A 27,861-nucleotide genomic window follows, 5' to 3' on the forward strand; every position below is an offset into this window, starting at 1 on the left:
TTTGTGCTTCAAATTATTTTTATTAATCGTTAATCATCATTATCGTGTGTTACGATGTCGTCGTCATTTAGAAAAAACGCATGGGACCATACAAAATAACAATGCGCTTAGATTTTCGTGGTAACCGAGCAACGTATCGAGGTCGCGATATTTTCATCTTCTCGTTGGTTTCCGTCGCTGATCGATCGAACCGAACGAACCGTATCATCGACGGATCCCGTCAACGAGTCGTCAACAAACTACGGAACGGTAACGTTATCGCGTAACGAGAACTTTCCTCGACGAAACACTTCGTCGTCCCTTCTGCTTGCTTCGCGTCCGTGCCCGCCGATCGCGATCGTGATCGCGATCGAAACGCTTGCCCGTTCGTTTCCCGCCACCTCGCTAACTAGCGATTTTCCTCGTATTTAGTGATTGTTAATAATTATCACAGAAAGTTCGTAAAACAATGACCTTGACGTATCTTCGCGCGTACGATCGTTTACTAGCTCGTACGCTCGAGCGTGCGTGTCTCGTACGTTTTCTTTCGTGCTGTTTGTCGTCTATGCGTGTATGCGTGTTCGTTTATTCGCGTGTGGGCGTGTGGGCGTGTGAGCGTGAAACGCGTACGCGTAACGTCGTTTTCTCGCGTTTATTCCTTCCGTCTACGTCTCCCCTGTTTCTTTCTTTCTTTTTTTTATTCGACAGCTTTTCGCGGAAGGATAGGTACGCGATCCAAAGACGGAAAAAGATTGTTTCTCTTTGCTGCTGTAAGTAGAGTAACGATGGATTAGCGTGTAGCGTATAACTAGCGGTAACGGTATTAGCGATACGAGTAGTAGCGATACGAGTATAACGGCACGCGTTAGAATAGCTTTCTTACTTTTGCAGCGCTTAAAAGTATTTAGTTACGCTAGAGGGTAGAATAGTTAGTTCGCTTAAAATTTACGCGTGAACGGGATCGTTGTCGTTTTCCCTCGGAAAGTCGTCGGTGCGTCGAACGAGCGACGGGAAGAGGCGGAGAGCGGCAAAGAAGAGAAATCGACGGACGAAAAATCGGCCCGCCACTATCGATCGATTTTCCAAACCGAGGAAAGAAACTTATAAAACCGTTTTGATTGTCGCGATAAAATTGTTCGCCAAAATCGAGCGGATACTCGAAGCTGGCAGTGGCATCGATTTCTCTTCGTTTGTCCTCCCGTTAACGCGGCGAGCGACGATTGAAAGTCGAAGCGAGCGATTTCGAGCGAGAAACTTTGAAAACGCTGCGCTTTTTTCTCCCGTCTCGTGTTCCTCGACGCTCGTAACGTCTTTCTCGCGCGTTTCTTTCTTGCTCAGTACCAGTTCAGACGAGTCAAAAAAGAAGGAGATCGTAGCTCGACGAAGCTTCGCTACGAGAATGTTTACACGGAAAGCAGCTAGAAATCTCACTAAGCGAAAGTCTCGTTTTTCATTTTTTTTTTTTATGTCTTTTTTCCTTTTTTAAACCGTTATAATTCCTTTTGAAAATGTAAAAATTGCTTAAGACAACTGTTAGTTCGTGATTCGTGCACGAATAAGTAAACTTTGCTCGATTCGCCTCGATTAATTGTCTCGAACCGTTTCTTTTTAGTTCACCGTTTACACGGTGGTCCGCGGTTTCGACTTTCGACGCGAAACTGCACTTAACCTCGAATCGATCGCTTCTGTCTTCGACTAACTTGTCAATTTTTTCCTTACGTAATATCTTCTCGACCGACGCAGTCGTCGCGATTACACGATCGAACAACGCCACGATTTCACTGAGCGGCTGAAACCAATTTAATTTTAAACTATGTATCATTTTTATTTTTAAACCGTAGATTCTTTCGAGTATTATTTTTAAATACACTTTACTGCCGACAAACAAGAGTTCCCCGACTTTACTCGAGTTCTCAAGTAGGTTCAAAAGAAATATTTGCTTCGAAACGATTCGTAAGACACGAACTCGTTAGTCGAATCGAAGCAATTAACCTCGAGGAGGTTAAGAATTACCGATATCGAGATATCGTGCTCGTTTATCGCGAACGGAAGAATGAAAGCGAACGTTCCCGTAATTCTTTCCACGATCGATCGGTTGCGTTCATCGGATCGAGTCTTCCCAGTCGTTTGAGCCGATAGAAGCCGAAACGAACGAAACAAGGTACTTCGAACGACACGATTACGAGTGGATTTCGAAAGATCGGTCCAGCTGTGTCCACATCGCTGCGCAACCGATCGACTCGCGTTCGAGATGTTTCGTCGGCGCGGTTGACAAAGACGTTGTTCGAGGCGCGTTACGCTAATTTGTCGCCGAGCGTGGCACGCATACAGGTTTTGTCGCGCGCGCGTACGCGACTCGACAAAAACGTTCAACCCCCGTGATTACTCGACTGCGCCGTCCAACCAAACGACACGGTGCAGAAGAAACGTTTTTCATCTCCGAGGAACAAGAGTAACGCTAACCTATCTATCTACGACTATTTACGGTTCGTCTTTCTCTACGGACTGCAAGACGGATCACGAGTTTACCTTCTAACGCTGTACCGTTGCGGGCGCTTTCGCTGTACGAACGACGACGTATCCGTCGCGATTCTTCCGCTTCCTCGCCTCCGACTCGCGAGAGTTTTTCGTAAATCGACCGACTGGAAACTGTCTTTGCATAATCGATCGCAAAGAATCGAGGGTATCGTAGAAAATGCGGGTAACGCGAAAGAAAAGGGAATCGTGTTCGATGTAGGTCGTTTTGCTCGTGGAAAAGACGGAAACCTGCTGATTTTTCCGACAGCTCGGCTTCGGAAGTTTCTCGATCGAGCCGTCACGCGTCGAATTGGATCAGTCTCGACGCGATTTCGTTCCTTTACACCGGGCTCCATCGAACGGTAATCCGAGCAGTAATCCCGTTCTCTTTGAATTTATCTCGAGGAGAATGTATGCCAACTTTTCCGTCCAACTTTTCGAGACCGAGTTCCCGGACGCTCGTCGAATTTTAAGCGCTTTCGAACTCCGACAGTCGTCTTTATTTTTCAAAAAGGAATCCCTCGTTCTCTGTTCGCACGGAAAACCGTCGGACCGCGATCTTTCGCCTAAATTTCACCGAACGCGTGGATTTTTACGAACGAGGAGAAACGTTTGTCCCTCGCGACCGTCCGCTTACCGGTCCGTTTTTCTAGAAACGCAAATCGCGCTCGGATTTACGTAAGAGCGTCGACACGAAAACGGCATTACGGTCGCGTCTCGTCGAGTCGGCGTCGGTGTCGGTACCTCGGAAACCGTTCTTCTCGTATTTGGGTCGCACGCGTTGCAACTGGAGCGATTTTTCCCCCACGATCCCTCTCTTTGTTTTCGTTTGCTCGCAAAGAGAAACCGCGCATAACGCGACGACGATGAAACCGCGAAACGGTACGCGCATAACTCTCGATTACATTGTCCGCCTTAGCGAGCTCGCAATTGGAACGAAAATACATAATTCCGTGGCGAAATAAACCGGGACGAGGATCGAACAAAAGTGGCGTATCAAGGAGGCGAAACGAAGTAAAGCAAACGAAGGGTAAGTAAGTCGGGCAGGGTCGTTTCGGGTACTCGAGGAAAGACGGAACGACAAAGTCCGCGTCGAACGATATTTACGGCCGTCGTACGCTCGCGAATCTTGAAACTTCGACGCGAAGATGCTGACGAAGGAAAAACAGCGGGAAGTTTGCCAATATCGGCGAATTTTTCGTCCACCGGTGAAATTTGTTGCTCGAAAAAACGCTCCGGTATAAGTTGTCCGTTGATTGTAGAACTTTCCAAACAACTTTAATCTCGCAAGTACGAGGAACGGGCTTAATCGACCGCTTAATTTCGAGGCATAAATTTCTGCCGCCCGCGTTCCGCTGTAAAAACTGCCGGTAATTCGGGACAGAGATGGAAAGTTTCCGGCGAACGCGAAAATGGTAGAAAGGTAGAAGACACCGTCGAGATCGATCGACTCGCGTAAAATCATGCGAAAAATAGACTGTATGCTTTGCAAAATTGCGACACGATACTCGAAGGTTTTACGGCACGATTATGCCGTAGTTTGTCGCCAAGTTATTTAGAAGGATAGTTTTTCGAAGCGAAAGAAGAATAAACCGAACGGAGTGGAGCTCCGAACACGAATAAAAAATTCAAAGATCCACGAGGTGGAAACGAGATTTTTCACCGAGCAATTTATGTTCGGAACGATAGTTTTATTTAAACGGGGGGCAGGAAATTTTCTGCGGCATCATTTATGGATAGGAGAAAGGAAAGGAACGAAGAATTTACGACGGGAGTCTGGTAGCTGCTCTGAAAAAATACTGCGCTCCGTCGGGTTAGGAATTAAAAGCGATCGAGAAGATGTTAAACGGTGGATGTCTCCGATGATTTCGAATAAAAATTTTATGCAGCCGTAGATAGCGAACAAACGAGGACCACGACGCGATTCGCATTAAAAACGACAGTCGACGAGAAAACGAGTTTCGGTATTCCAGTAATTGAATTAGCAGACCACGCGGTGAAAAGAAGAACAGGCATAAAGGAAGAAAAAGAGAAGAAAGAAGTCTCGTCGCTTTGTAGAGATCCTCGTACGCGTTAAAGCCGGGACACAAAGGGAGGCGCGCGAAAATGTATTTACCGCGTAAAAACGGAGCTCGCGAAGTACATGGAAATGCGCGGCGGATTTTAACGAAACGAGGTTCACCGGTAAAGAGATGGGAATCGCGTAACTGTAACAAGCATCGACGAGCGAGACACGCGCGTTAACGAGTCGCGCGTTAAAAATGCATACACGTATAGCTTCGTCGTCGTCGGTTCACGCGATCATCGCGACTTCGTATTCCAGCTTTTCCGAGTAACGAAGTCGACGAGTCTCTCTCGAACGCCGAGTTCTCCGTTTAATTCCCTGCTCGGTAATCGCTGCAAATTAATATCGACAGCCAGTCGATTCCGATGCAATTTCGTTTTTCCACGTTTCCACGGTAAGATTTACTGTTTTCCGTGAACGTTGATCGAATAAAAGCCGATGAAGCTAGCTCGAACCGACGGGGAAAAAGAGGAAAAGAAAACTGGTTCCAACGAACAGCGACAAGAGTGAAATTTTAAAGAGAAGGATCTTCGTCGGAGAGTTCGAAAAACGAAACCGCAGTACTTTTCCTTTTCGACTTTTTCGAAGCGGTGGACCGCCGACCACGAGGATTCGTTCAATTTTTCATGGACTTTCGTTCGGTAAGCAGAACGCGTTTAAAGCGTAACTCTATCGAGTGATTATTTAACGAGATTCCGACTCGCGGGGCATCGTAAATACGTAATACTATCCGCAGGCACGCAATCTTGTCGTCCGCGTTTCTATCGCACGATTCCCGCGTGGATAATACTTTCTAGTATTAGTCGCTTATTCTTCTATTTCTTCGGGAAGATCGCACGATTTGTTCTCCGTTTCTATCGGATGGAAACAAAGTTCCTTTCCGTAACGACGAGCGCGATGAAAAGGCGAGGAATCGTGGACAAAGGAGACTCTGAAACGTGCGGGATGAAAGGTCGAAACCAGGCGTATTTTAATAAGTCCGTTAGAGGGATAGGATACGGGTGGGTGTCTCTTTATCTTCGACCGCTCGCGTACTCGTTACATCGTCATTCGCGAAAGGTTAAATGAAATGCCTCGTCTCCGCTTACTTTCCTTTTCACGGTTTTCTCGCTTTTCTTCATTTTCAACGCAGGTTTCGCCTCGCAGATCACCGCGCGATTCTAGTCGACGATTCGAAACAATTACTCGGTAATCGAAAAATTGCCGCGATCGCGCGCGAACGAAAAACTTTTCCTTCCGCGCGATACGAGAAGCCGAGATAAGTTTTTCTTCAAAATTCCAAGAAGTTTCAAGAAGTAAGTTCGCAAGGATCCGAGTCGCTTCTTTATTCCCGCTGTCCGACCTATTGCCCGAAATCACTGTTTCGCTGTTTTCGTCGTTATCGCGTAGGTCGCGAAAGTCCATCGACGTAGCCGAGTTTCCTCTCGCGTATTCGTGGAACACGCCAGTCGACGATTCTCGCGAGATGTTTCGAGAATTTCGCGCATTTCCCGGCGAAACGAATTTTCACGGGAACGCGATGCTCGTAATCTCGTCGTTTGCCCCCATGTCGTCGCTCGTACAAAGAAAGTCGAGAGAAATTCGGTCGAGTACGGAGAACTAGAAAATCGACCGCCAAGCCAAACTACTCGAGTCTACGTTTCTATCGACGCTATCGTCGCACGATTCTCGGAACGATTCGTGCAAGAGAAAGAAAGAAAACGGGTAGATAGATAAATAGATAGATAGATAGATAGATAGATAGATAAATAGAGAAACGGTAAGAGAACAAGAACGAGAACGAGAACGTGAACGAGAAAAGATTCATCGAAGAGGGTCGCGTCGCGTCGATGTTACCTAGGTATGCGTGTACGCCGGGCTGCGCGCTCAACGGGAGTCAGTTTAACGTCTCCCGTTTCTCTTATTTCCGTTCGAGCGATCGCCGCTTTCCTCCCTCTCGATCCGATCAACTAGAAACGATCGAGGAACCGTCGTCAGGCTGTTCGAGGAGCTTGACGTTACTCGCCGCCCAACGACAACGCCTGCACGATCCGCGGATCGGCTTTGCTACCCTCCCGGAACTCCTCGAGGGTCAGTTTGTCGTCGTGGTTTTTGTCCATTTGATCGAAGATCTTGTCCACCCTTTTCTGCGGCGTGTTCTCGTCCTCCGCCTGCGGCTGCTGTCCCTGAAACATCATCGCATCACATTTACCTATTCCGAATTAAGATCTCTCGATGCGCGATCGGTCGACACGATTCAATTAGGATTCGATATTGTAGCGTAACGCGAAGCGAATCCCGTATATCGGGATTCAGAGTGGATAGGGGTACCGTTCAAAGACGAAGAAAAGGCGAAGTCAGCTCGGCGGTTAATTCGAGTTTTTCGCGTCGATAACTTCCAGTCGGAGAGGGTCGAAAGGAAACGCGAATTTAGAGAGCGGTTTAAATCGATCGACGGCTTTCGTTTTTGTCGCGTTATCGGCCATCGCCTCTCTGGTCGAAGCTTCTCGACCTCTCGAGCGTTCGACCGAGTTTAGAGACTGTTCAATGTGACGGAAATCTCGTTGTTAATCGTCGCGTCCGCGTTCTCGAAAACGCGATCTTCGATCGAACCGAGAATCTAATTTTTCCTCTAATTTTCTACTCCGAGCTAAATTAAACGATTCCGACGTATCTTCGATCTCGCGTTATCGCCCGTTGCCGGAGAGGATAGTTCGGATTAAAGTTTCCTTAAAGTCGCGTAAAATTACGCGAGAGCACGCTTTTCACCGGAGCGATCGGTTTACCGAGCGGACGGTTAATATCGCGCCCTTCCCACCGTTTCATAGTCTTTCTTAACGATCGTCGCAGATCATCTTTTCTTCGTTTTTACCTTATATAGAGCTCCAAAGTTCACGACCTACTTCCGTAAATTTAATTCCATCCCAACGCGTACACGCGAGACCGATCTTCCTCCCTTTTTAGCGCGCAGGAATTTCGGTATTCTCCGAAGGCGTCCTTTCTCTCCGACGACCGTCTAAACGATTATGTTCAATCGTTCGACGAAAAATTAATGAAAGTTAAACGAGATTTGAAAGCTTAATAATTTCGCGATTCCCGTTAAATCACCGGGATGGTCGACACGACGCACCGTTCGTTTTAACGGCGCAATCTGCCAGTTCGCGTTAACACGGTACTCGTTGGTATTATTTATTTACGAGCATTATAAACTTTCTCTGAAAACATTTGTCGACGGAAGCTCGCGCTGCTCGTATGTCGCTATAAAAATAAGAGACTAGCCGCGATGCGAACTCGATAACGCCGATAACGGTAATAAAGGTAGGCGGTACAACACAAACATATTTTCCTTTCTCGAGCCTTTTTATCATCGAACACCGATTAAGGGCATTGACTTTGCCTCGCGACTTTCGCGTGCTGTATCTACGTTTCGATTTTTTCGACCCTCCGTGATGTTTTGTCGCGTGCTCCGTTCAAAGAATCCCTTTTACTACGATTCTAAAACGAGTCACGTGATTCGCGCATCTTATCGTTTCTCATATTAAAACGAGTATACCAGCACGAGCTTCGAGTTTTAGTACCGTGGTACACCTACGAATCTAGATTCGACCACGTTGACCCACTCTCGACAGCGCGTAATCTCGTATCGCGGCACGAGCGACGACGCGAATCTCTTTCATGGACGTACAGGGTGTTTCGAAAAAGCGGTGCACCGCGAAAACCGAGAACACTTTGCGGTGCGAGGAGAGAATCGCGCCACGGGCGATCGAAGATTGGATTTAACCCAAAAAGGTTTAAATAAATAAATAGTTGAAATAAAAGCAGCGGGGAGATGGTCGGCGTAATCCGTGGCGCCGCTGTTATTTCGCCGCTATAGCGGCGCCAATGCGAGTCCAATGTTATCGATAACGTCGAGTTCTCGGCGTCGGCGTTTCACGAGGAAATTCGGGCATCGATCGGCCAAGATTTTCCGCGAGCTCCGCGAGATCGATCGTAACCGAACGTGGCTGCGTTTCGTGCGCCAGCCCTGTCTCTTTTTGCTCCGACGATTCGCGGTAAGCTCTCGGAACGGGAAAACAAGCAGGTCCGAATCGATCGTCACGCGTCGTCGGTTAACGGAGAAATCGGTGATGGATAGTGACGGACGACGCGTACGAGCGATCGCGACATAATTACTCGATCCAATTAATTTTGATCGCGTTTGTCGTTACTCGATGGAGAAATCGAGCTCTCTGATTATCCCGAATAACGAGCGGTAAAGCGTTTAAGAAGCCTTCCGAAACGATGTCACTCGACGAGATAATTGCAACGAACCGTGTCTGGTAATTTGGACCTTCTTGCAAAGTAATTTTCTTTTCGTCGAGACGTAACGTTCTCCGTTGTGACCCAGTAACGACGAAGCTCGGTCTTTGCTACGAGCACGTCTTTCCGCGGAACCGTTTCCACTGCGCCGAATTCCATCTTTTCTTTCGCGACATTCCCATTAGACGCTTTCTTAAGTTCTACATTTCGATTCGGTTTAATCGCGTCGATTAGAAGGCTCGCGAAGGCCGCGTAAACGCGCAGGGAGGAGTCTTCCGGTGAAGCGGCGCGTTGGTCAACGAGCGACACTCTTTCTTCGAAAATACGAAGAAAACCGTAACGTTTCCTGGCAACCTTAAAAGCCGTGTACTCACCACCATCTCGTATATCGCGTCGACGATATTATACATCTCCTCCCTGGTGATGAAACCATCGTCATCCACGTCGTACAACCGAAATGCCCCTGAAAGTAAACAAAAAATCGATACCTCTCTCTATCGTGGCTTCCGCGGAATAATATCGTTTGCGGAAAACGAGCGATCATTGTACATCGAGTGTAACGGACGTTTTAGACGTTTCTGAAAATAACCGCGTAAAATATTCAAGTCGCATCGCTCCGATAAACTTGGTCTCGTTTATTATTCCTTTGACGTCACGGAGTACGATTCGACACTTTAAAAACATCTGTCCTGCCTAATTTCGTACATTCCGCGATTGTTCGTTAACGCGTTCGTCGTCGACGGCCGAGTCTTATTTCCCGCGATTTAAGAATCGTAATTTTGTTCCCGTTTCGCGATTACCCGCGGTAAATGAAAATGGTAGCGTCACCGTGGTGACTATCTCGGTATCCAACGGGTTGATTTTCAGCTTCTCGGAGGACGTTCAATCTCTCTCGTTTTCGCCAACATTTTTCAGAGCGTGACAAGTTTGGTTTATTACTCACAGTGAAGTTTCTCGTCCAAGTTGCCGCGCGACGTCACCGACAGCGCCTTTATGAACTCCTCGAATTCTATCGTGCCGTCCTGCAAAACAATCGTTCCTGCAACTTCTTCGTCTCCTTCCGATGACGGAACGGAACTTATTGTCCGTCGCCTCCGCCGCGTAACGTTACACTTTCGAGAAACTCGAACACGGTGAAGCGTTTCAGCGAGCGAATTAACCGGATAAAGGGAAGAAACGTTAGTAGAAATTATTCCGATCCCTTAAAACGCGAACGATCTTATTCCATTTTCTCGTTTACTACCCTCTCGAGAGGTTACGTTCTCCAAACATTGTAAACTAAAAACAATTTTTTATTACACACATCTCGCGTAAATAAGAAGGATCCCCGAATACGTCGTTAGAGAAATATGTAGTCGATTTCGAAAGAAGGAAAGTACGAAACGGCACTGTTGACCGGCGCGAAACAGCCGGAGGCGTTCGTAAAGGCAATTTAACGCCACGCGTACCTGTGGACTCGTAGGAAAGTTTCGCGATCGAAGCGGCGCGAAGAAAAAGCGTAAAAGCTACGTTACAAACACTTACGTTGTTCTCGTCGAACACCCTGAAGACGAGCGAGGCGAATTTCGATGGATCGCCTTGAGGAAAGAACTGCTTGTAGATTTTTATGAAACCCTGAAATCACGCAACAGGCTCGCTTATCTTCAAACTTCCTTCGTGCGTATCGATTTTCGTTTAATTAAGGTGCCAGCTGAAACGAGGTCATACCTGTTCCGTCAGCAAGCCGTCGGGGCAGTCTTTCAGGAATCCTTTGTGCCTAAACAAACAGTCGTCCAAAGTTATCGAACCTGCTCTTCTTTCTAATTCGATCGCTTTCATTTTCTCTTTTCCTTTTCTTACGAAATGTCTACGATTCTACTCGCTTCCGATAAATTACGATCCCGAAATACGTGGTCGAACGTTTCGATCGCGCGGACGTGTCTTTCGAACGCGATCGGAAACTTTTTCGGAACGATTTACTTTCGTTCGTGCAAATCGTCGAGCCAAATTATTTTCGAAGCCACGTTTTTCTATGTCTCTTCGTTATCGAAAACGGTCTCGATCCGTCGGAAGAATTTTAATTCTTTACTTTGTCTGTCTACTCACCATTGTCGAATCTCCTTCTCGGTAACTGAAACAGAAAGCAACGAAAATGTTTTTAATCGATCACAGGCCCGTAACGAGCAGCGGGGATAAATGATAGAAGGAAAGCGAGGGCAAATACGTAAGAATAACGTTCGGAGAAGATTTTGTTAATCCGTTCCTCGTATCTAACGGATTCAGTGTCTATCGAGCGTACGAATTTTCTACGTCGCGGAAATTGAACATTGGTTTTGCGAGAACGGCGATATCGGATCGGTGGAAGCGCGCAACGCGGCAAGGTTATAACCATTTGTTAAACGAGGAAACAAGGAAAATGATCTGAAGTAATACCTGAAACTCGTAATTTCCGTGATTCGAACGTTTGTAAAAAGTTCGAACACGACCTCCATTAATTAACGGTTTAGGAGATTGGACCGTGTTGTGTCACGGGAGCGTACGGCGAGAACGTCAACGGATCGAACAACGTCCGCGCATCGAGAGGAAAAATGATTCGACAGGAAAAACAGTAGCGCCCCGGGCCACCGATCAAATTTGTTGCAAGCTGGAAAAGCGTATTGTGGTCTTCTTGTTTTCTAGAAAATTGTATAGAATCGGTAAGTGGACCAATGCTGGCCAACGATAGATGAGCTTTCGGCGTAGTCCCGGAAAAATTGTTTTAAAATTGAGTAAAAACGGAATGTTTTGTTCGAGCATTCTTTTCTTTCTTCCCCGTATCGCGGTGATAGCGGGTAGGAGACTTCGACACGAATACTTTGAAAATTAAAACCCATCGTCGTTGAGCGAGCAAACAATACGATAGAAAGAATCGCGTACGAAAATCGTCGATTTCTCGGTAATCGTTTAAGCTCTCTTTTGACAAATCGAGCATACATAATGGTCGCGCATCATTTTTAACGTCCCTCGATAAATTTGCACACGGGTTTTCAACCGGAACGCAATTAGACGAACAAGGTCGTTTCGTTTTCGACAGAATTCTCGCGAAAGCACCTCCGCCCTAGGATAATTTCGTTCTCCCTAATATTTTCGGCCGCGTTCATTTTTTCCTCGGACCTCGAAGAGAGGCCATCGAAAGCTAACATTCTCTCGCGCGATAAAACAACGTTCCCCGGAGCTCCTACTTTCGAGTTTCTCGCTTTCCCGGGTACTTTTTCGGAGAAACGATGCGTCATAAGCGGTTTTGCCGGTAAATACGATAAACTTGCAAGGCGCATCGGAAACTGGAGACCGATACCGTTTCGGGCCGCCGGTCTCCAGGGATCGAGAACACGTATTCCAGCATTTGGCTGCAACGACTCGAAGAAAACGATCGGCCGTCATAGGAAACGAGACTTCTCGGTACGTGTTTGGAAACCTATCGATCTTCCGTACGAGCTGCCGACGCGACGCGTCGCGTACGAGACGGTGACGAACCGCGCCTCGGTGTTCTCCGAGGTACATTCAACACGAAACGAGGTTCCGATGCGGAAAAAACGTTTCGCGATCTGGAAGACCGGCACCGAATCGTTAATAAAACGTTTGTCGGCCCTTAAAATACTTTACCGGCACGTAACTGTATTAAATGTTGCCGGTAAAGGTCGGCTGAATTTTTAATAACGCTATTTGTAGCTTTGTAACGCGTACAACGGTATAAAAAGGCGGCGAATAATGCGCGGTAGAAATCGTGGAGCGATCCAACGAGCGATAAACCGTACGAGAAAAGTTAACGAGAGGAAAATTAAATCGTCCTGAAACTTTTTCAGCCGCCGCACCGGTTGATTCGCTGAAAGTTTCGAGCGGAATAATCGAGCGACGAGCAGCTTCTCCCTGTCAGAAAGAGGAAACGTTGAGCCGTCATTCTGTGGTCTAGCGAGACGCGCGCGAGCCACGTCGACGACGTTAAATAAAGTAGAGATTATCCCTGTCCCTGTGGAAACGGTAAAGCGACGCGGTGACGTCATCCAGCGTCGCGTCGACGAGAGAATAGTGAAAGCGTGGGCGGCGCACGGACGGTATTGCGGGGTAACGATAATTTCAGCCACGTGGCCACTACTTCATTGTCCATCAAGGTATATACCGCGACGCAACCGACTACCGAATCGAACGAATAATTTATATCCCCACGTGTACGAGACAGCTGACACTTTCAACCAGTTTTTTCGCGATGCGTTTGTTCGCATCGTTTCCCTCCTGCAACTTGCGTGTTCTTACGAAAGCATTCCATTAATTTATTTATTCGACGCAGAAACGGAATCGCTAATAGGAAGCGATCGAAGCTCCGTTCGTTTTATTTTCGAGCCGATTCGTCGCGTTATTCTCGTAATCTGCCTCTCCGACTTCTACCACGGCAATTTCCATTATCTTCGACATTTCGATCAGCGGATGCTTCGAATTATAGAAGGAATAGCACGGCGTCGCGACGCGTCGCGTCGGGGGTGCCCGCGTAGATATATCTACCCCGAGTACGGAAGGCGCGCGTAGGTGAAACGCGTGGGTGAAAGTTCTCCCGAACGACGAGCACGCGAAACTACGCGACCGAGTTGTTTGTCGGATCCGCGACGACAAATATTTACTCGGGAGAGAAACGGGCTTTGACGAGGTTCGCGCCGAGCCGGGGAAACAAGCTTCTCGCGATACGTCGTCGATTCGTCGCGGAACGGAGCGAGGTCGTTCGGTTAATTAGCGAGGCCGCGATTAATCATTTTACAACGATACACTATAACGAGCTATTTCGACGCGGAGGTCGAAGAAAGTTTTCGCGTCGACCGCAGGGTTCTGTTCCCTGTCCAGCGATCCAGCCGATACGCCTTCGCTCGTCCCTGTCCTCTATCTCCTCCACCGAACCTCTCTGCCGACCTCGTAATTGCTTCGAGGCCAAGAAGGCTTAATTGCTCTTCGTCCATTTCCCTTCTTTTTCTCGCGCCCACGCACCTTTCGATTCCAACCTTCGATCCGCTTCCACGTCTTCTCGTTCGACAACTTTCCGTACTTTATTTCCTCGTCTTTTCTATTTTCCCGACTGCTCCGCGGTCTGATTACTTTTCTCGCTTAACCTCGTCCAACCGGAATCTTACGGTACGTACTATGCTCTTTCTTTCCCTTCGCCGATGCCTTCCCGCTCCATTTTTTCCTTCCCTCGTATCTGCTTCTCGCGATCTCTTTCGCACCGTTTGCCCGACTTCCTCGGACTACTTTTCAAACTTATTCTTTACACTCCGCGTTCGCTCGCCTTTGCCCGAAACTTCTCGCAGCCATTTCCCACCTCCCTCCTTCTCGAGTCTTTCCTCCCTATTTTTCTTACGCAATGTCCTTTCTCGAACAAAAGCTGCAGTTTTTAAGCCTGATAAATTCTCGAAAGCAACTATCCGTACGAAATATTTAATATTGCGACGTTTCGTTAATCGAATTTATATCTTCCCAAAAGCTCGGCCATGAATTTTACGGGCTACTTGAACTTTGCTCTCGTAACGGGTGGTAAGACCGGGCCACGGCTAACAAAAGCGCTAGCTATCTCTTCGAAACGAGCTCTCCATTTTACGCGACCAACTTTCCTTTCGTCTCGTTATTTTCGTTTCTTGATCTTTCGTTGGCGTTCTTGTTGCTCCCGTGGGATGCAGTTTTCCGTCTTTCGTTGCGGTAATAAAGCTGAAAATCTCTCGGTCCACGGGCCAAAGGCGATGCCATGAGAGCCGTCTCTCTTCTCTAATCCCCGGCTCGGCGAAGCTCGTTTCGAGGCTCGAAGAAGAAGCCCCGGCTTCCGGGCTTTCTGCTTTCCAGGTTCGCTCCGAAACGGTCCAGGTTCACCTCCTAAACTCCGCAGGATCGTTTCGGATAGTCGTCGATATTGCTGTCGCGGCATTAACGTCCTCGTAACTCCTTATCCTGGCTACGTGTTCTCGACCGTCGTCCTTCAAAACGAACTTCCGATTTTCCACGGAAAGCAGGGTTCGATTCACCGTTATTTAAAACGAATTTGATCATGTAGTCATATTTATAGTCATACACCGAACGAATTTATCGATTGGGAAAATATTGCGGTGTTCGTCGAAAAAAAGGCTTTTAATTTTCTAATGGGTGATGGTCAGCTGATCATTTGAACTACTCCCTCTGTCGAGTGGCTCGCTTTATCTTCGCTGCACGGTGAGTGGGCAGAGCTTTAGACTACGGTAATAAACGAATTTTCCGCTCGGTCGAGTATAAAAAGTAAACGCGCGGGTGCATCGGGCACACGCAGATTCGGAGAAACGGGAAGATTTCGGTGGAGTTTCGTCAAAGCGATGGTCACGATTCGGAACGTTCCTCGTCGTTTGCTGTGCACTCGTGGACCGCGTCACACACCTTTTGTTCGCTCGTTAATTAAAATAACTTCCGAAAACTTTATTGTCCGTGCGAGAGGCGATCGGGATCCTCGACAATGTGGCGGCGTTGAAATGGGAAAACTTTCCAAGATTTACCTCCGAGAAGCACCAGCGGCTCAAACTTTTCCTCTAATCCGAGAACAACGCCTTCCTCCAATTTTTTCTCGCTAGCGAATCGTCGTTTAAACTCGTTTAACGCTCCTGTCCCAGCTAACGACGACGATATTTTCCGCTTCCGTATATCGGTGCTCGCGTTCGGCCGATCAAAACTTATTATTCCACCGAGAAAACATAAATAACCGTTAAACGTCGTTTTGTTTTCGATACACCTTCGCCGTTATTTCCGCCATGGAGCTCTCAAGTATTTTATTTCCGCTCAGAGACACAAAGATAACAATAGTTTCGATAAACCGTGCACAAAAGAAGCAAGATATAATTTCAAAGAGAAAATTTGAAAAGCTACATCTTCGATTTACCATTGCCACAATGGGCTTTAATTGTTAACCAATATTTATCGAGTTACAAAAGAAGAACGTTCGTACGCGCGTATTGTTCCACTTTATCCGGAATGTGCGGCGCATCGAAAGAGTGCAGCGGAGTTTTAGCCCATCTGGATAAAATACGAGCCGAGCGTGACAGCGCAGGAGGAAAGAAAGAAAAAAGAAAAGCGATCGAGTATCGCGAAAAGTACTTTACGTAGCGCTCGACAACGCGATCGAACGAGAGGGAAAATACGGTAAGCTTCCGGTGACAAATTCGCGAGTTTCAAGCGCGAGGATTATGCGCGAAAAAAAGCTCGATCGTGGATTAAGCGAACGCGACGTTAAATCGACGAAGAAAAGATCGTAAGAAGCTGGAAGAGGGTGACTAGACGTCATAAACCGGTGAGTAGCTTGATAAACGGGCGAATTTCATCGGGGAAAATTTAATGGGCCGTGGTATCGCGTTCCGCGAAGTGCATTTTAACGAGTCCGGATAATTTAGCGGCGTTGTTTCGAGCGCAACAGCGAGGAATCCGAGACAGCTGTACCCTCGGGAAAATATGGTTACAGCCGGCAAAAGTTACGCGCGCATGCTCGAACACGTACACGGAAATTGGAAAATGCAATTGGAACGGCGCACCGCGACGTTAATAAACGTGGATCGCGTTAATCGAGCCGAGTTCGCGTTATCGCGAGTGAAAAATTTACCTAACCCTTTTTTCCGCGTCGGCCCGGAAGCTTACTCTCTCTGCGAGTCGATAACGCGTTAGTTAAAATTCTGATCTAGTAAGGAGGTTGTTGGTAACGAGGCGTTATATTATTAAGCGAACATCTCGTTCGGATAATATGTTGGCCGAAGGCGATTGTAAATTCGCGCGTTGAAGCGCACCATCTGGGAATACGGCTCGTAATGACTCGATGTCATCCCCGAATGAAGCGTTGCTTCGACGCCGCATAACTCGAAACGGTTTAACGTGCTCGCCGCTGTGGCATAAGTAGCTATTCCCTATTACAGCCTGCGACAACGTGAATTATTAAGGGTATTATAACGGATCGCTGCAGGAGTAGCTGTCCCGATAAATTATCGACTATTTCATACTTTGCGAGCGCGGAAAGACGGAAGGTATCGAGACGTTGTTTGAACTTGGGATTATAAGTTCCGAGAGCGTAGAGATCCGTTTCTCTATCGATAGCACGGAGCGTTGTCACGTTCGCGAACAACGGGAACGTATCGCAAATAATTAAATCATCCCAATTTTCCGCGGTTCGGTACACCCGGGAAAATGGAATGTCAGCAGCTCCGAAACGGTGAACGCGCGTCCGTCGTGCCGTCCGTGCGCGTACCTCGATTCATAATGGAATATACGATACTAATTTGCTGGTTACGCGATTCGTTTAACCTAACCCATACGCGATTCGTTTCCGAGCTCTATAAATCGTCGCGTTCGTCGAGCCGCGAGTGCTCCGAGCGTTTTACGGGGCCAATTACGTGCCTACCACCGGAAGACGCCGGAAACACGCGTCACGGAACAATTGTCGCGTCAATGGAACACGATTTAGAGTTTAGAGCGTCGTCGAGTCTTACCCTGCAACGTTACGAGTTTCCGAGCAAACGTTACGAGTGACGGGGGATGGGGAGAGCTCGTTTCGTACTCGTTTGCTCGTCATGCGAGCCTCTGCTCTTATCGTTACCGCGTTATCTCGCTGCAGTTGCCAGACTCGCGTTAACGCGTGCTTTCCAACAGGCCTACTTTTTCCACCCTATCGTCAGGATTTAAACTTTGTCCTCGAACTTTCGCGATTCTTCCGTGTCGATTCCTCTCTCGTTGGCCCGATTTTCGCTTAGAGTTATTTCTAAAGAGCGAATTTTCGGATCGCCTCCGCGGAACGGTTCATCAATCGATCCACCTCGATGAAAGAGCAATCGCGTTCGGGGAGGGAAAAGCGAAACGGGTGAAATTAGAAAAATTGCAGAATTCGCGTTGTACAGATGCTCATCCGCGAATGTATTAACGAAGTGCATTCTGTCGTGAAAGGGCAAAGAGACAGGCGGTTCAAGATCGTGCATGTTTTACTAGGGTATAAAGTCTAACCGTAAAATTCTTCGCATCCGTCGCGTATTTTTCGTTGGCAGAGCATTACGCTTGTCAGGTATCTCGTTACGCGGTAACGGTTGTTACCTACAAATCTTTTATCCCGTGTCTTTCGAGCACGTTCGAGAAGTTCCGATTTTCCGAGCTCCGTAGCATCGGAAGCATTTTCTGTTCGATCGCGTCGGTTAATGGCGGAAAGAGTCGGTGCCGATTGACCCACACCGAGTACCTTTTCGGTCGTTTGTCGAAAAGGAAATATGGCCAATCTTTCGTTATTCCACGAGCAGGGAAATCGGTTTCCCTAAGGGCTGAGGGTGGCGCGAACTGGCTCCACTGGGTAAACTTCCGGTTAACAAGAATTAGCATAGCCCGGCATTAATTTCCATGGTCGTAATTGCATTGGAACGTGCAAGGCGGAGAATCTGGAACTCGGGAGCGTGGGCTCACTTGCTCGCTCGCACGTGACATTAAGCTCTGTTCGGGCAAGTTGAATTAGACGGAGCGCGGTTTCCGCGCCAACCGCTTCGCCGCAACGTTCTTACCGACGCCGATTATATGCTACTCGCGTTTTCCGGAAGGTGTAAATCACGAAAATCCGGCTAGAGATTTCGCGCGACTCGACGCCGTGCTCGACGCGTGCTTCCTTACGGCTGCTTCTTTTCTTGAAAAGCACCGAGAACGGAATCGCTTCTTTAACTGGGAGCTCCATTCTTCGCGACGGATTTCACCTGCGCTTTAAGCTGGAGAAGGGTCGGAGAGAAAGAATTTTCAAAGCTTTCGAAACGATGGCATATCCTCGAAAATCTATCGAACTGTCTTCCTCCTCGCAAGATCGACCTGCTCCACGTTTCGCCGTCTGGCTTTCCGAGTACCTTCGAGCGAGGAAATTAAAGGTAACTGCCGAAAGTCGATCGAGTCTAGAGATCGTTATCGAATCGGGAAAGTGCTCGCGATCGTCGAAAACGCCAAATAATTACACGGAGGCAATTAAGGTCCATTAAGCGGATCGCGTGGCAATTAATCGAACGGGTTCGCTCCGCTCGATGCGCGCGTCCCAGCCATAATTTGTTAAGCTCGTTTCGTTCCTTCGTTTTCAACTTGTTCGTTTCTTGTTATTTCGCGGACGCGGATATTCGATTTTCTCCGGAGTAATTGCCATCTTCCTTCGAATCGACGACGTATTACGCGCATCGAAAAGAGGAAGTTCGGGACATGCCTGAATTTCCGACTCGCGGAACAATATTTGTCGTATCCTGAACAACAAGGTCGCCGCCACGTTTTCTTTAATAAAACGCTAAACGAATTTTGAGTGACTGTACATTCGGAAATTGGAAAATTGCAAAAGTTGCCAATGCAGAGATTCCGGAAGTTGTAAATTTGCAAACTTTCAGAAGATTCGTCGATCTTAGAGTTGCGAAAATTCGAACATCCAAAATCTTAAATCTTCGCGAACACGAAAATGGAAACTTTGGAAAATTGGAAAGTTTACGTAATAGGGAGGGAGCGTACGTTTCGGGCAAGTGGTTCGCGGTCAAAGGGTCAACCAGGCCATCGGAACCGAAAACGATCAAGGAAGTAAATAAGCATTCTCCGGCAGTAAAAAGGTACTCCCCCAAATTCACGTAACCACGATAACTGTAGCGGTCACAATTTTCTCCACGACCGCTATCGCTTTTACCGTTACCGTTTCGTGACTCGCCGAAGTTTAGATCGACCGACGATACAAATTGCGGGAGAGCACTTTCGAAACGGACTCTCTGGAGAAAAGTTCAAATCGTTTCGAGCGTTATTTTAAGGTCGCGTGCCGAAGCATCCACGAAGCGGAGCATCTTGCCAGACCCGGGTAACCGCGAGCGATAATCGAACGTTGGATCCAGGAGTTCGATCGGGTCAACGAATGATTTCCGGCGAGTCTCGTTTAACGGGACAGCGAGGAAACGAGATTTCGACTCGGTTCGGGACGATAAGGGAGACGAATACGAGTCACCGGGCACGACGAATCCTTTCGATCTCCCAGATTTCGCGTTCTTCGACCGTAGGAAATAGAGCGGAATTGTTTTTAAAGCGGACGAGATTCCCGGCAACGGACGACTCTTCGGGAGCACGAAAACGCTCCAGATACGAGAACGCCAACGTCCGCAAAAATTCGTCGACGAAATTTCGGCAATTCGCGTTTTACGAGAACCTCGATAATTCGTGGCGAGCAAATTTCACGATCAGACATTCCTCGCGCTGCAATTATCTCGATAGAAATCTAGCGTCTTCCCGTACTCCTCACGAAGGTAATTCGGTCGATTATACCTTGAAGCTCCGACGTACCGAGTCGCGCGATCGGTTGACTCGTTTCACTGAGCCGTTCGGAGAATCAGGAAAAGTTTACGCTATATTTCATTCTCGTTCTTTCCATTCGTCTACGGAATTTTTCAACGCTAACGACGTTGCTCCGTTGACCACCGCGACAAGTTGGTGCGGCGGACGTTCCCTCGCTTTTTCAAAAGGCACGCTCCGGGCTAAAAAGAAAAAACGAGCCCGTGCCACGCTTGTACACGTACCGACTCGAGCACCGCTTAAAAGAAGCCTCGGGCATTTGCCCCGATCCTGTCTCTTTTGAAACTTTTATTTTTCCCTCGAAAAAGCCAACGTAAAAATGTTTGACTGTAGCGGGAAACGCGGTATCCCGGTCGAGTCCGTCTCTGGCAAGAAAAGTAACGCGAGGATCGAAAGGGTACACGCGCGGAATAGTAGAATACTCGTGCGTACTCGAGTGCGCGTCCGTCGATCGAAGCGCGGAAAAGAGGCATCGATCGGCTCGACTCCGCGCGCGCGACGTTTCGTCGATGAAAGGGGCTTCTTCGCTTTCTCGGTAAAGCGAATCGAATGAATAATAAGCAACGTCGAGGAAAACGAGACGCTGAACTGGCCGCGACGGTAAAGAAGCGTTCCATTTATAGCCAGCCGGAACGTTAGAACTACCAATAGAGGCGACCGATACACGTGTACGTATGTAGATACGGGGCGAAAGGTACACGTTCCGAATTCGGTAATGGTTCGATGTTATTTCACCGATGACATCGCCGAGAATCGGTTAGCTCGTGATCAGAGAGTTAAATCCGTTGGAATATTTGCGGAAGGTACGAGAGCTCCGATCGCGTAATACCGTGAAGAATAAAGGTCTCGCGGCTACGCCGCTGGAAGCACGGATTAATACCTTTTCGCGGAGAGAAATTTAATTCGACCTATCGTAACGGGGTTAAAGGCGAGGGTGACGCGATATGTCAAAGGTAAACCGACGGAACGTCGAAAGAACGGAGATCGGTATGCGACGAGCAAATGTTAGGATTCGGAGACGTGCGCTCGTTACATCCTTTTTTCCGCGAACGCGGGCATAATTCGAATTTGTTCGAACAGGCGTGCTCAACGCGACGAACAATGAATGGAAATCCGCGAAACGTCGCAAGTCGTTTCCGTCCGAATGAAACAGAAAAACCTTTAGGAGGTTCCCCGAAGCTCGCCCATCGGACGGTCGTTATGGTTTTAATATATGCGACCTATTCACGCTACGCTTCGAATCGCGTACTTTCCAACAATGGATCCGAAAAAATGAAAGGATCGGGAAAAGAGAAACAGGGGGAGATTGAAAACGGGCAGCGTTGAACGTCGACAACGCGGTTTCGTACTCTGACGCACAAACGGTTTCGAAATGCCGTGTACGGCGAACCGTGTTTCGATGCAAATTTTTCAGGGATCAGAGATTACGAGAGGTCGATGTGCACGGGGTATATCGTGGCGGTAACAGCCTACGTAGCCCGCGATTCCGATAAGTTTCATGTTAAGGGCGAGCAATAATTTTGTCACGGAAACGGGCGTAAATCGGGTTACATCGTACGAACGCGACAAAAGAAACCGAGATAAGGTAACTTCGTGCGAAGATCTACGCCGGATAAACCAATAAGTTATCCGCGATAACGCTGTATCGATCACGCGATCGAAATCAGCGTCGTGGGAAGCCTATAATCGGCAGCACTTGTACTCGAATTAGTCGCGCGTTTTGTACTCGACCCTGTTTCTTTTTATCGCATTACGAGCAAATTATTATTTCCCGATTCGATTGATTTTTCCCGATTCGAATTTTCTCTGGATTGTATCGGTGCGGAAACTGGGAAAGGAGTCGTTTTGTCTAGCAAGGTTGAGGATGCGCGGGCTTTTATGCGGTCTGGAAGCGAAAGAAATCGAAAATGTGACGAAACCGTCGGTGGTGGGATTACGATTCGACGCGAAAGAAAATTTTCCACCTACGTAGGAATGGTTATTGGCTGGAGAATCCCGAGACGGACTGCTTGAAAGTATCTAGACCGGAAACTATTCGTAATTCTCGGCACGGTATTACGGACAGGTCAGTTGGAAGAATTTTCTTTTGGAACTGGCAGATTCCGTCGATGAAATAAAATGCACGCGCATAGGTAAACCGAGAAAACGCAGCTGAAATAACCCGACGAGGGTTTCGTACAACGAATTGCTCTTATTCTCGAGTACTCGGTATACCGCGTACATTGGCCACTTCTAGGCTAATAAAGTAACAATTTTTCCTTCGCTCGAGTATATACGCTCGATCGAAAAAATATATTCTCCCGAATTTTTTCCACCGATTTCACGTTTTTGAAATCTGTCAAAATCGCAGGTACGTTCGAGGGACGTCGCGTCGACGCGCGTGCAAAGTATCGATCGTAAAACGCTTCGCGAAACCTGTAACGAAAAAAGACGGGAAAACGAATGCTTGGCCAGAGATCGAATTATCGCGCGCGTGACGGAGAATTATTCGGGGCACGATAACCCCGAATTCGAGAGGGTGGTCGGTAACTGAAACGGAAAACTCGCTAGAGGTCGAGTTCGAGCAGAAGCTGGTATTCGATGGGGCGGAGAACGGTGACAGCGTAGCTGGTCGAATATTTATGGAAATCGCGATAACGAAAGACAGGTTGATCCGTTCGAGCGGGTAAGCTCGATATTTGGCCAGGCACGCCGAACAACGGCTCGTCGATCGAACCGTTCAGGATTTGATCGGTTCCCTCGCGTAAGATTTTTCATCGGTTAAAAACGAACCGTCCTTTCAGCGAAAAAGTAACCGAGTAACGTTGTCAGCGACGAGGTGGAAGTTATCCATCACGGATTCCGAATCAAAAGCGAGAACGATAAACGATACAATGACGATACTCACAATACGTTTCAGTGCTAAGCCGATCGATGGTATCCTGCTTCAACTTGCTGTTCTTTTTGCCCATGTTTATCACAAATTTCCTTTGCTCTCGTTACGTTCTTCCGTTCGTCGCTCGCGTTCGATCTATTCTTCGTTTTTCCAGCAGTTTCACCGTCCGCTTCGCATCTTTCGCGTTCCTCAAGATTGACCCAGCTCGATTCAAAGGGAAGCGCCAACTTCTTCGAGGCTCGTTGATTTCTATCCAGGAAAAATTCGATTCCTCGAAAGTTTCTCGACTCGATCCCAAGATTACTTTTTCGAGTTCGCCACTTTCCTCACTTCTCGATTTCTTTTTCCTGACCGATGACAAAGTCTTGGAACGCCGCTGCGTCGATGACGCGTGGAATTTGACCGCGTCGCGCGGGTCCTGAATAAAAGTCCGTCTCGCTTTGGAAGCCTCTTTGATATCTCGAATTCGTCGGTTTCGCGTCGCTTCGCTCGAAGATCGTGCGCATCACTGCGATTCCGCTAGCTGTCTGGAAAAACTACTTTCGTCTCGTGCCGATTCGATCCGTTCGATTCGCCACTTCGAAGCGACTCGCGAAAGATTCGAACTTGCCCGATATTCCTACGATCCCGTGCGTTTCCGAGCTTTCCCCGACAATTTTAACGCGAGCTATTGAATTTAATCTTTTGAATGGATTTCTGATTCACGCTCGACGATTCTTTCGGAAAGGGACAAACAAAAGACAACGAAAGAGACGCGTTCTTTGTTTCGCGCCACGGCAGACCAGTTGAATGGTTTTCCAACGAGAACGTTTCAACGAACGTGGCCGTTATTAAATGCGGGGATAAAAGGGATTCGACTTTGGAGCGTAATTCGGAAAATCGATGAAAGACACCGTGGATAGCCGGCCACCCTATTGTACTTAGAAATATCTACGGTGTCCTTTTCAGGGGCACCGTAAATGCCACTGGACTCGCTGAACAAATTTCCACGATTGCCGTAACCGATACGTTTCGTTTCGTCCTCGCAACGAAGACCGCTTCGTCCACTTTCAAAGCCCTCGTCCTCCGTACCGGCCCTTTTGTTCGTTTCCGTGAAAGGTTTCGACGTCGATGTAACGCCGATATCGAGAGCTCGTCGAATCTATCTTCGACGTCGTCGAAATGGCAACGATTTAATAACGTTCGCTGGGCGCGACGTAACGCGCAAAAGACGGAGCAAAAGGATCGCAGGGGACGCAAGGATTTCTGAACTGGGTCGATGAGAAGCACCGCGAGGAATTTCATTACACCGCGAATGGATTGCCTACCGCTGTTCCGCGTAAATAGAAGGTAAATCCTAAAAGTCGACGTCTCGACAGGAAACGATACAAAGAAACTGATAGAACGTCCGCCGTTGATAATCGTTTTGCGGTGGACAAGTTCGCGAACGGATTAAAACGGAAGGTTACCGTTCCGAAGTTGAAAGAGATCAGCGATTAACGCGACTGGGGAACGCCTTTGAAGGGTAATTTAAAAAATATCGGTTAACTCGTCGTTCGACGAATCTCCTCCGAGTACAACTTTGTTCTCTCTTCATTTTTTTCGCGTTACGTTGGCGTCCCAAAATTCGGTTTTAATTGGAGAGTCATCGAAACTCGAAGCACGACCGCTTCGAAAATCCTAACGATGCCGCGTAACGATTCCCGTTCGGTTCCGTCATGGATTCCCACCGTTATTTCGTTAATCTCTCTCCGAAAATAATTGCTTCGTTACTCGTCGCATTATTGGCGGATCCTTTTTCGGAATACAGTGCCGTGCCCCCCTAACGATTCGCGTCGACCAATCGGCCCGGTCGTCGATTTACCGTCGGAACTTCCGAAGCAAATTAAGTCGTTCGGGACAACCGGTGTTCGTTTTAGTTCGCTTCGAAATTTGTATTGAACGGAATAATCGCGTGGGGCCACAATGGGAAGTTACGATGGGAATCCGCTCGCTCTCGGCACGAACAGGATTCGAAAGAGAGAACGGATTTCGAGGAACGGACGAAACTATCGTCTACGATCTACCGTGCACGATGTACGCCTTTATCGAGTTCCGCGAGGAGCGTAGCCGGGGTTGGAATTATTTACCTCCGTCTGGAGGCTCGACGGTACCCTTGACCTCTGCTCGCTACGATGAACTCCTGGAATTCGCTTCTTTCTCCGCCTTCGACGGCGATCGCCGAACAAACGTTCGGCAAACTTTCGATCGAGACGGAACTTTTACCGGAAATTTCGCGCGGTCGATCGCGCAACGTTATCGAGGAAAAACAAACGCTGCCCGTAATTATTTGCAAAGTTTACGAGCGCGCTTTCCAGCCGCCCAACTCGGGAAATTCCATTACCGAGCAATGGTTTAATGCCATCGGTCAGGTTATTCGCGAAAGTTTGTCGAACGCTGGGCCAACCAGCGCTTTCTCGTCAAATTGTACCGAGGAAGCACTCGACGCTGCGGTACTTCGGCTCTTGGACGAAACGACCTTTCGAAACGTTTCGTTCGGCCCGGATCGAGACCGGTCCGATCGATCGTCGGCAAAACTCGCAATGGTCTTCCGGTAGAATTTTCAAAGTCCCGTGGACCGTAAAATGGATAGTATTCGTAAAGTCGTGAAGCGAAATGGACATTCGCTCGTTCCGACGTGCAGTTACTTACTGGAGTATCGCGACCAGACACGAGCCATCGTTCGAACGTCGCGCGAGCGAATTTCGATTAAAACGAACGAATAAAGGCGATCGAAGGGAACGATCGATGGAACCCCGGATTGTCAGGAATCGAGAGTCGAGCGTTATCGGATTACTGGTCATTCTAGTTGATAGGATGATATTCTCCGAAATGATCGAAGCTAATCGAGCGTTCTTCGATTCGCCATTAATGTCGATTCGAATTTACGCGTGTACCAAGTTATTCTAAGGTATTTTTCCTAGAAAACACGCGGCCTGCCGTAACATCTCTGTTTTGCCTTTGTGCCTTCATTTTCAACGAAGTTTAAAAGAAACTGGCCTAGCGGAGGATCAAAGCGAGCGCTCGAGCAAGGTGTTCGGGAAGGGTGCTCGACGAAGAATTTGTCGGTCGACGAAACGAAGGAAAGGGCTAGTCGTTTAAACACGCGTTGTGAAGTACGAGATCGAGTTTTTGCGAGAAACACGGCTCGACGAGGTACAAAAGAATAGCAACGATCGAAGCGCAATAGCGCGTGCAACGCGTCCTATTTCGCGACAAAAGGCAAAACAGAAACGAGTTCCGGTAGCGAAACTTTCCCTATCGCGACGGAAACCGTGGCTTCTGGTACAGAAGCTCGAAAGCTCGTACTACTCGACGAAACTAACGATCCTGCGACGCGTTCGTACATCGAAACGTTACGAAGACGCGAATTAACGTTGCATCGGACGTATCCGGAGTTTCGAAAATCGCGTTGCACCGCGCACCGTCGGAGACCGCAGTGGAAGGGAGCGGTTAATAATTTCGAGTACACAGATGCGCGGCCCGTAAGTAGAATAACGCAGACGGCACGCGCAACGCATCTTCCTCGTGTCCGTTCGCCTCTCGGCAACGTACGGAAAAGCGTTCGTCCCTCGTTCGCGAAACGGGACGACGGGATACGGCACGCGACGAACCAGTCCCGACCGAAGGAATCTCGGCGGTCCAATGTTTGGTCCATTTGGAAAAGAAACACGCGAGAGCTTCTTCTCGAATCACTCGGATTTTGTCGAGATACGTATCGGGTTGAAACGACGAGAAAAAGAGAGGAGCCGTCGAGGGAAATCCGCGAAAGTCCGCGGACTCGATGACAGTCCCGCGGGAGTCGTTGCAGAGATTTTGGTCGTCGCACTACCGGGTCTGTTCCATTCCGCGAATCCGTTCTCGCGCAACGAATCGAGGGATCGATCGGTTCGGTCGATCGTTCGACCTTCCGACACGATGATTCTCCTGGCGATTCGACGGATCTGCCTCCCGAATCGTAGCAAGTTACGGCGAACGCTTCGAAGTAGCAGTTTTCATTCATGAATTCCTTACCGCTGTCGAGAAACGATCGCTGAGAAAACGCGAAGCAGTGACGTCATAGCGTCGCGGCGCCTGGCGTCAGACTGGCTCGCCGATGGTGTTACGTGCCAGTGCGTTGCTACTGATTCGCGCAAGCGCGAGCCACCGCTCTGACCGGAGAATTCTCGATCGTTCCCTCTTTCTTTCCTCCCGATTCTCTCTTTTCTCCCTCCCTCTGGCTCTCTGCGACTCGCTCGCTTCAACCCTCTACCCCCGTACGCTCGCTCCCTCTCTCTCTTTCTCTATCTATCTCCTAACCCCTGTCCTTGCCCCTTTTCCTCTTTCACCGCGCTTCCGCCGAGCTTCCTCTCTTCCTACCCTAGATACCAGCCTGTTCTCCGCTTTCGTTCCTCTATCCGCGATACCTGATCACGATATCTGTCCCTTTATCCACCCTTCTCTTTCCGATCTTTACTCGCCTTCTCTCTCTTCCTCTGCGAAAACTCCGCGCTTTTCGTTCGCTTAACGTCTTTTGTTTCCGACTGTTACAGGACCTTTTGGTTCTCTATTGCAGCTCGAATTCCGTCGGTAACGAGATACGCGAATTTAGCAAGCACCGCGGAGATAACCGCGTTACAGCGACGCCGGTTACGCTCGACGAGTACTCCGTTTCGACCAGCGAATCCGTTATTCGAAATTTCTTACCTCCCGCTCCGTCGATTCTTCGTCTTTTCCCGCGCTTACTCTATCGTTCATCCGAATGATAAATATAACCGTTCATCTTCCACCTCGGTTGCCCCATTTTTCTGCTTGCGAGCGCGAACAAACC

At 48.3% G+C, this 27,861-nt stretch overlaps 1 protein-coding gene across 3 annotated transcripts; it reads right to left on the reverse strand.

The window, feature by feature from the left end:
* LOC100877225 (frequenin-2) lies at nucleotides 1–27,235 on the reverse strand. Of its 3 annotated transcripts, none has more exons than XM_003706559.3 (8): nucleotides 27,066–27,235; nucleotides 23,046–23,556; nucleotides 10,925–10,949; nucleotides 10,547–10,595; nucleotides 10,364–10,453; nucleotides 9,783–9,861; nucleotides 9,214–9,302; nucleotides 1–6,726 (listed from the first exon to the last, which is right to left on the reverse strand). In XM_003706559.3, exons 2-8 carry the CDS (start codon nucleotides 23,107–23,109, stop codon nucleotides 6,559–6,561), a joined length of 564 nt encoding a protein of 187 aa, XP_003706607.1. In that variant the 5' UTR covers nucleotides 23,110–23,556; nucleotides 27,066–27,235; the 3' UTR covers nucleotides 1–6,558. The 3 variants fall into 3 exon arrangements, with proteins under 3 accessions (XP_003706607.1, XP_076385428.1, XP_012148267.1); XM_076529313.1 differs by having other exon boundaries at nucleotides 23,046–23,560; XM_012292877.2 differs by having other exon boundaries at nucleotides 23,046–23,569.
* Nucleotides 27,236–27,861: the final 626 nt, after the last annotated feature.

Source organism: Megachile rotundata, chromosome 3, assembly GCF_050947335.1.
Source record: "Megachile rotundata isolate GNS110a chromosome 3, iyMegRotu1, whole genome shotgun sequence".
Taxonomy (NCBI): Eukaryota; Metazoa; Arthropoda; class Insecta; order Hymenoptera; family Megachilidae; genus Megachile; species Megachile rotundata.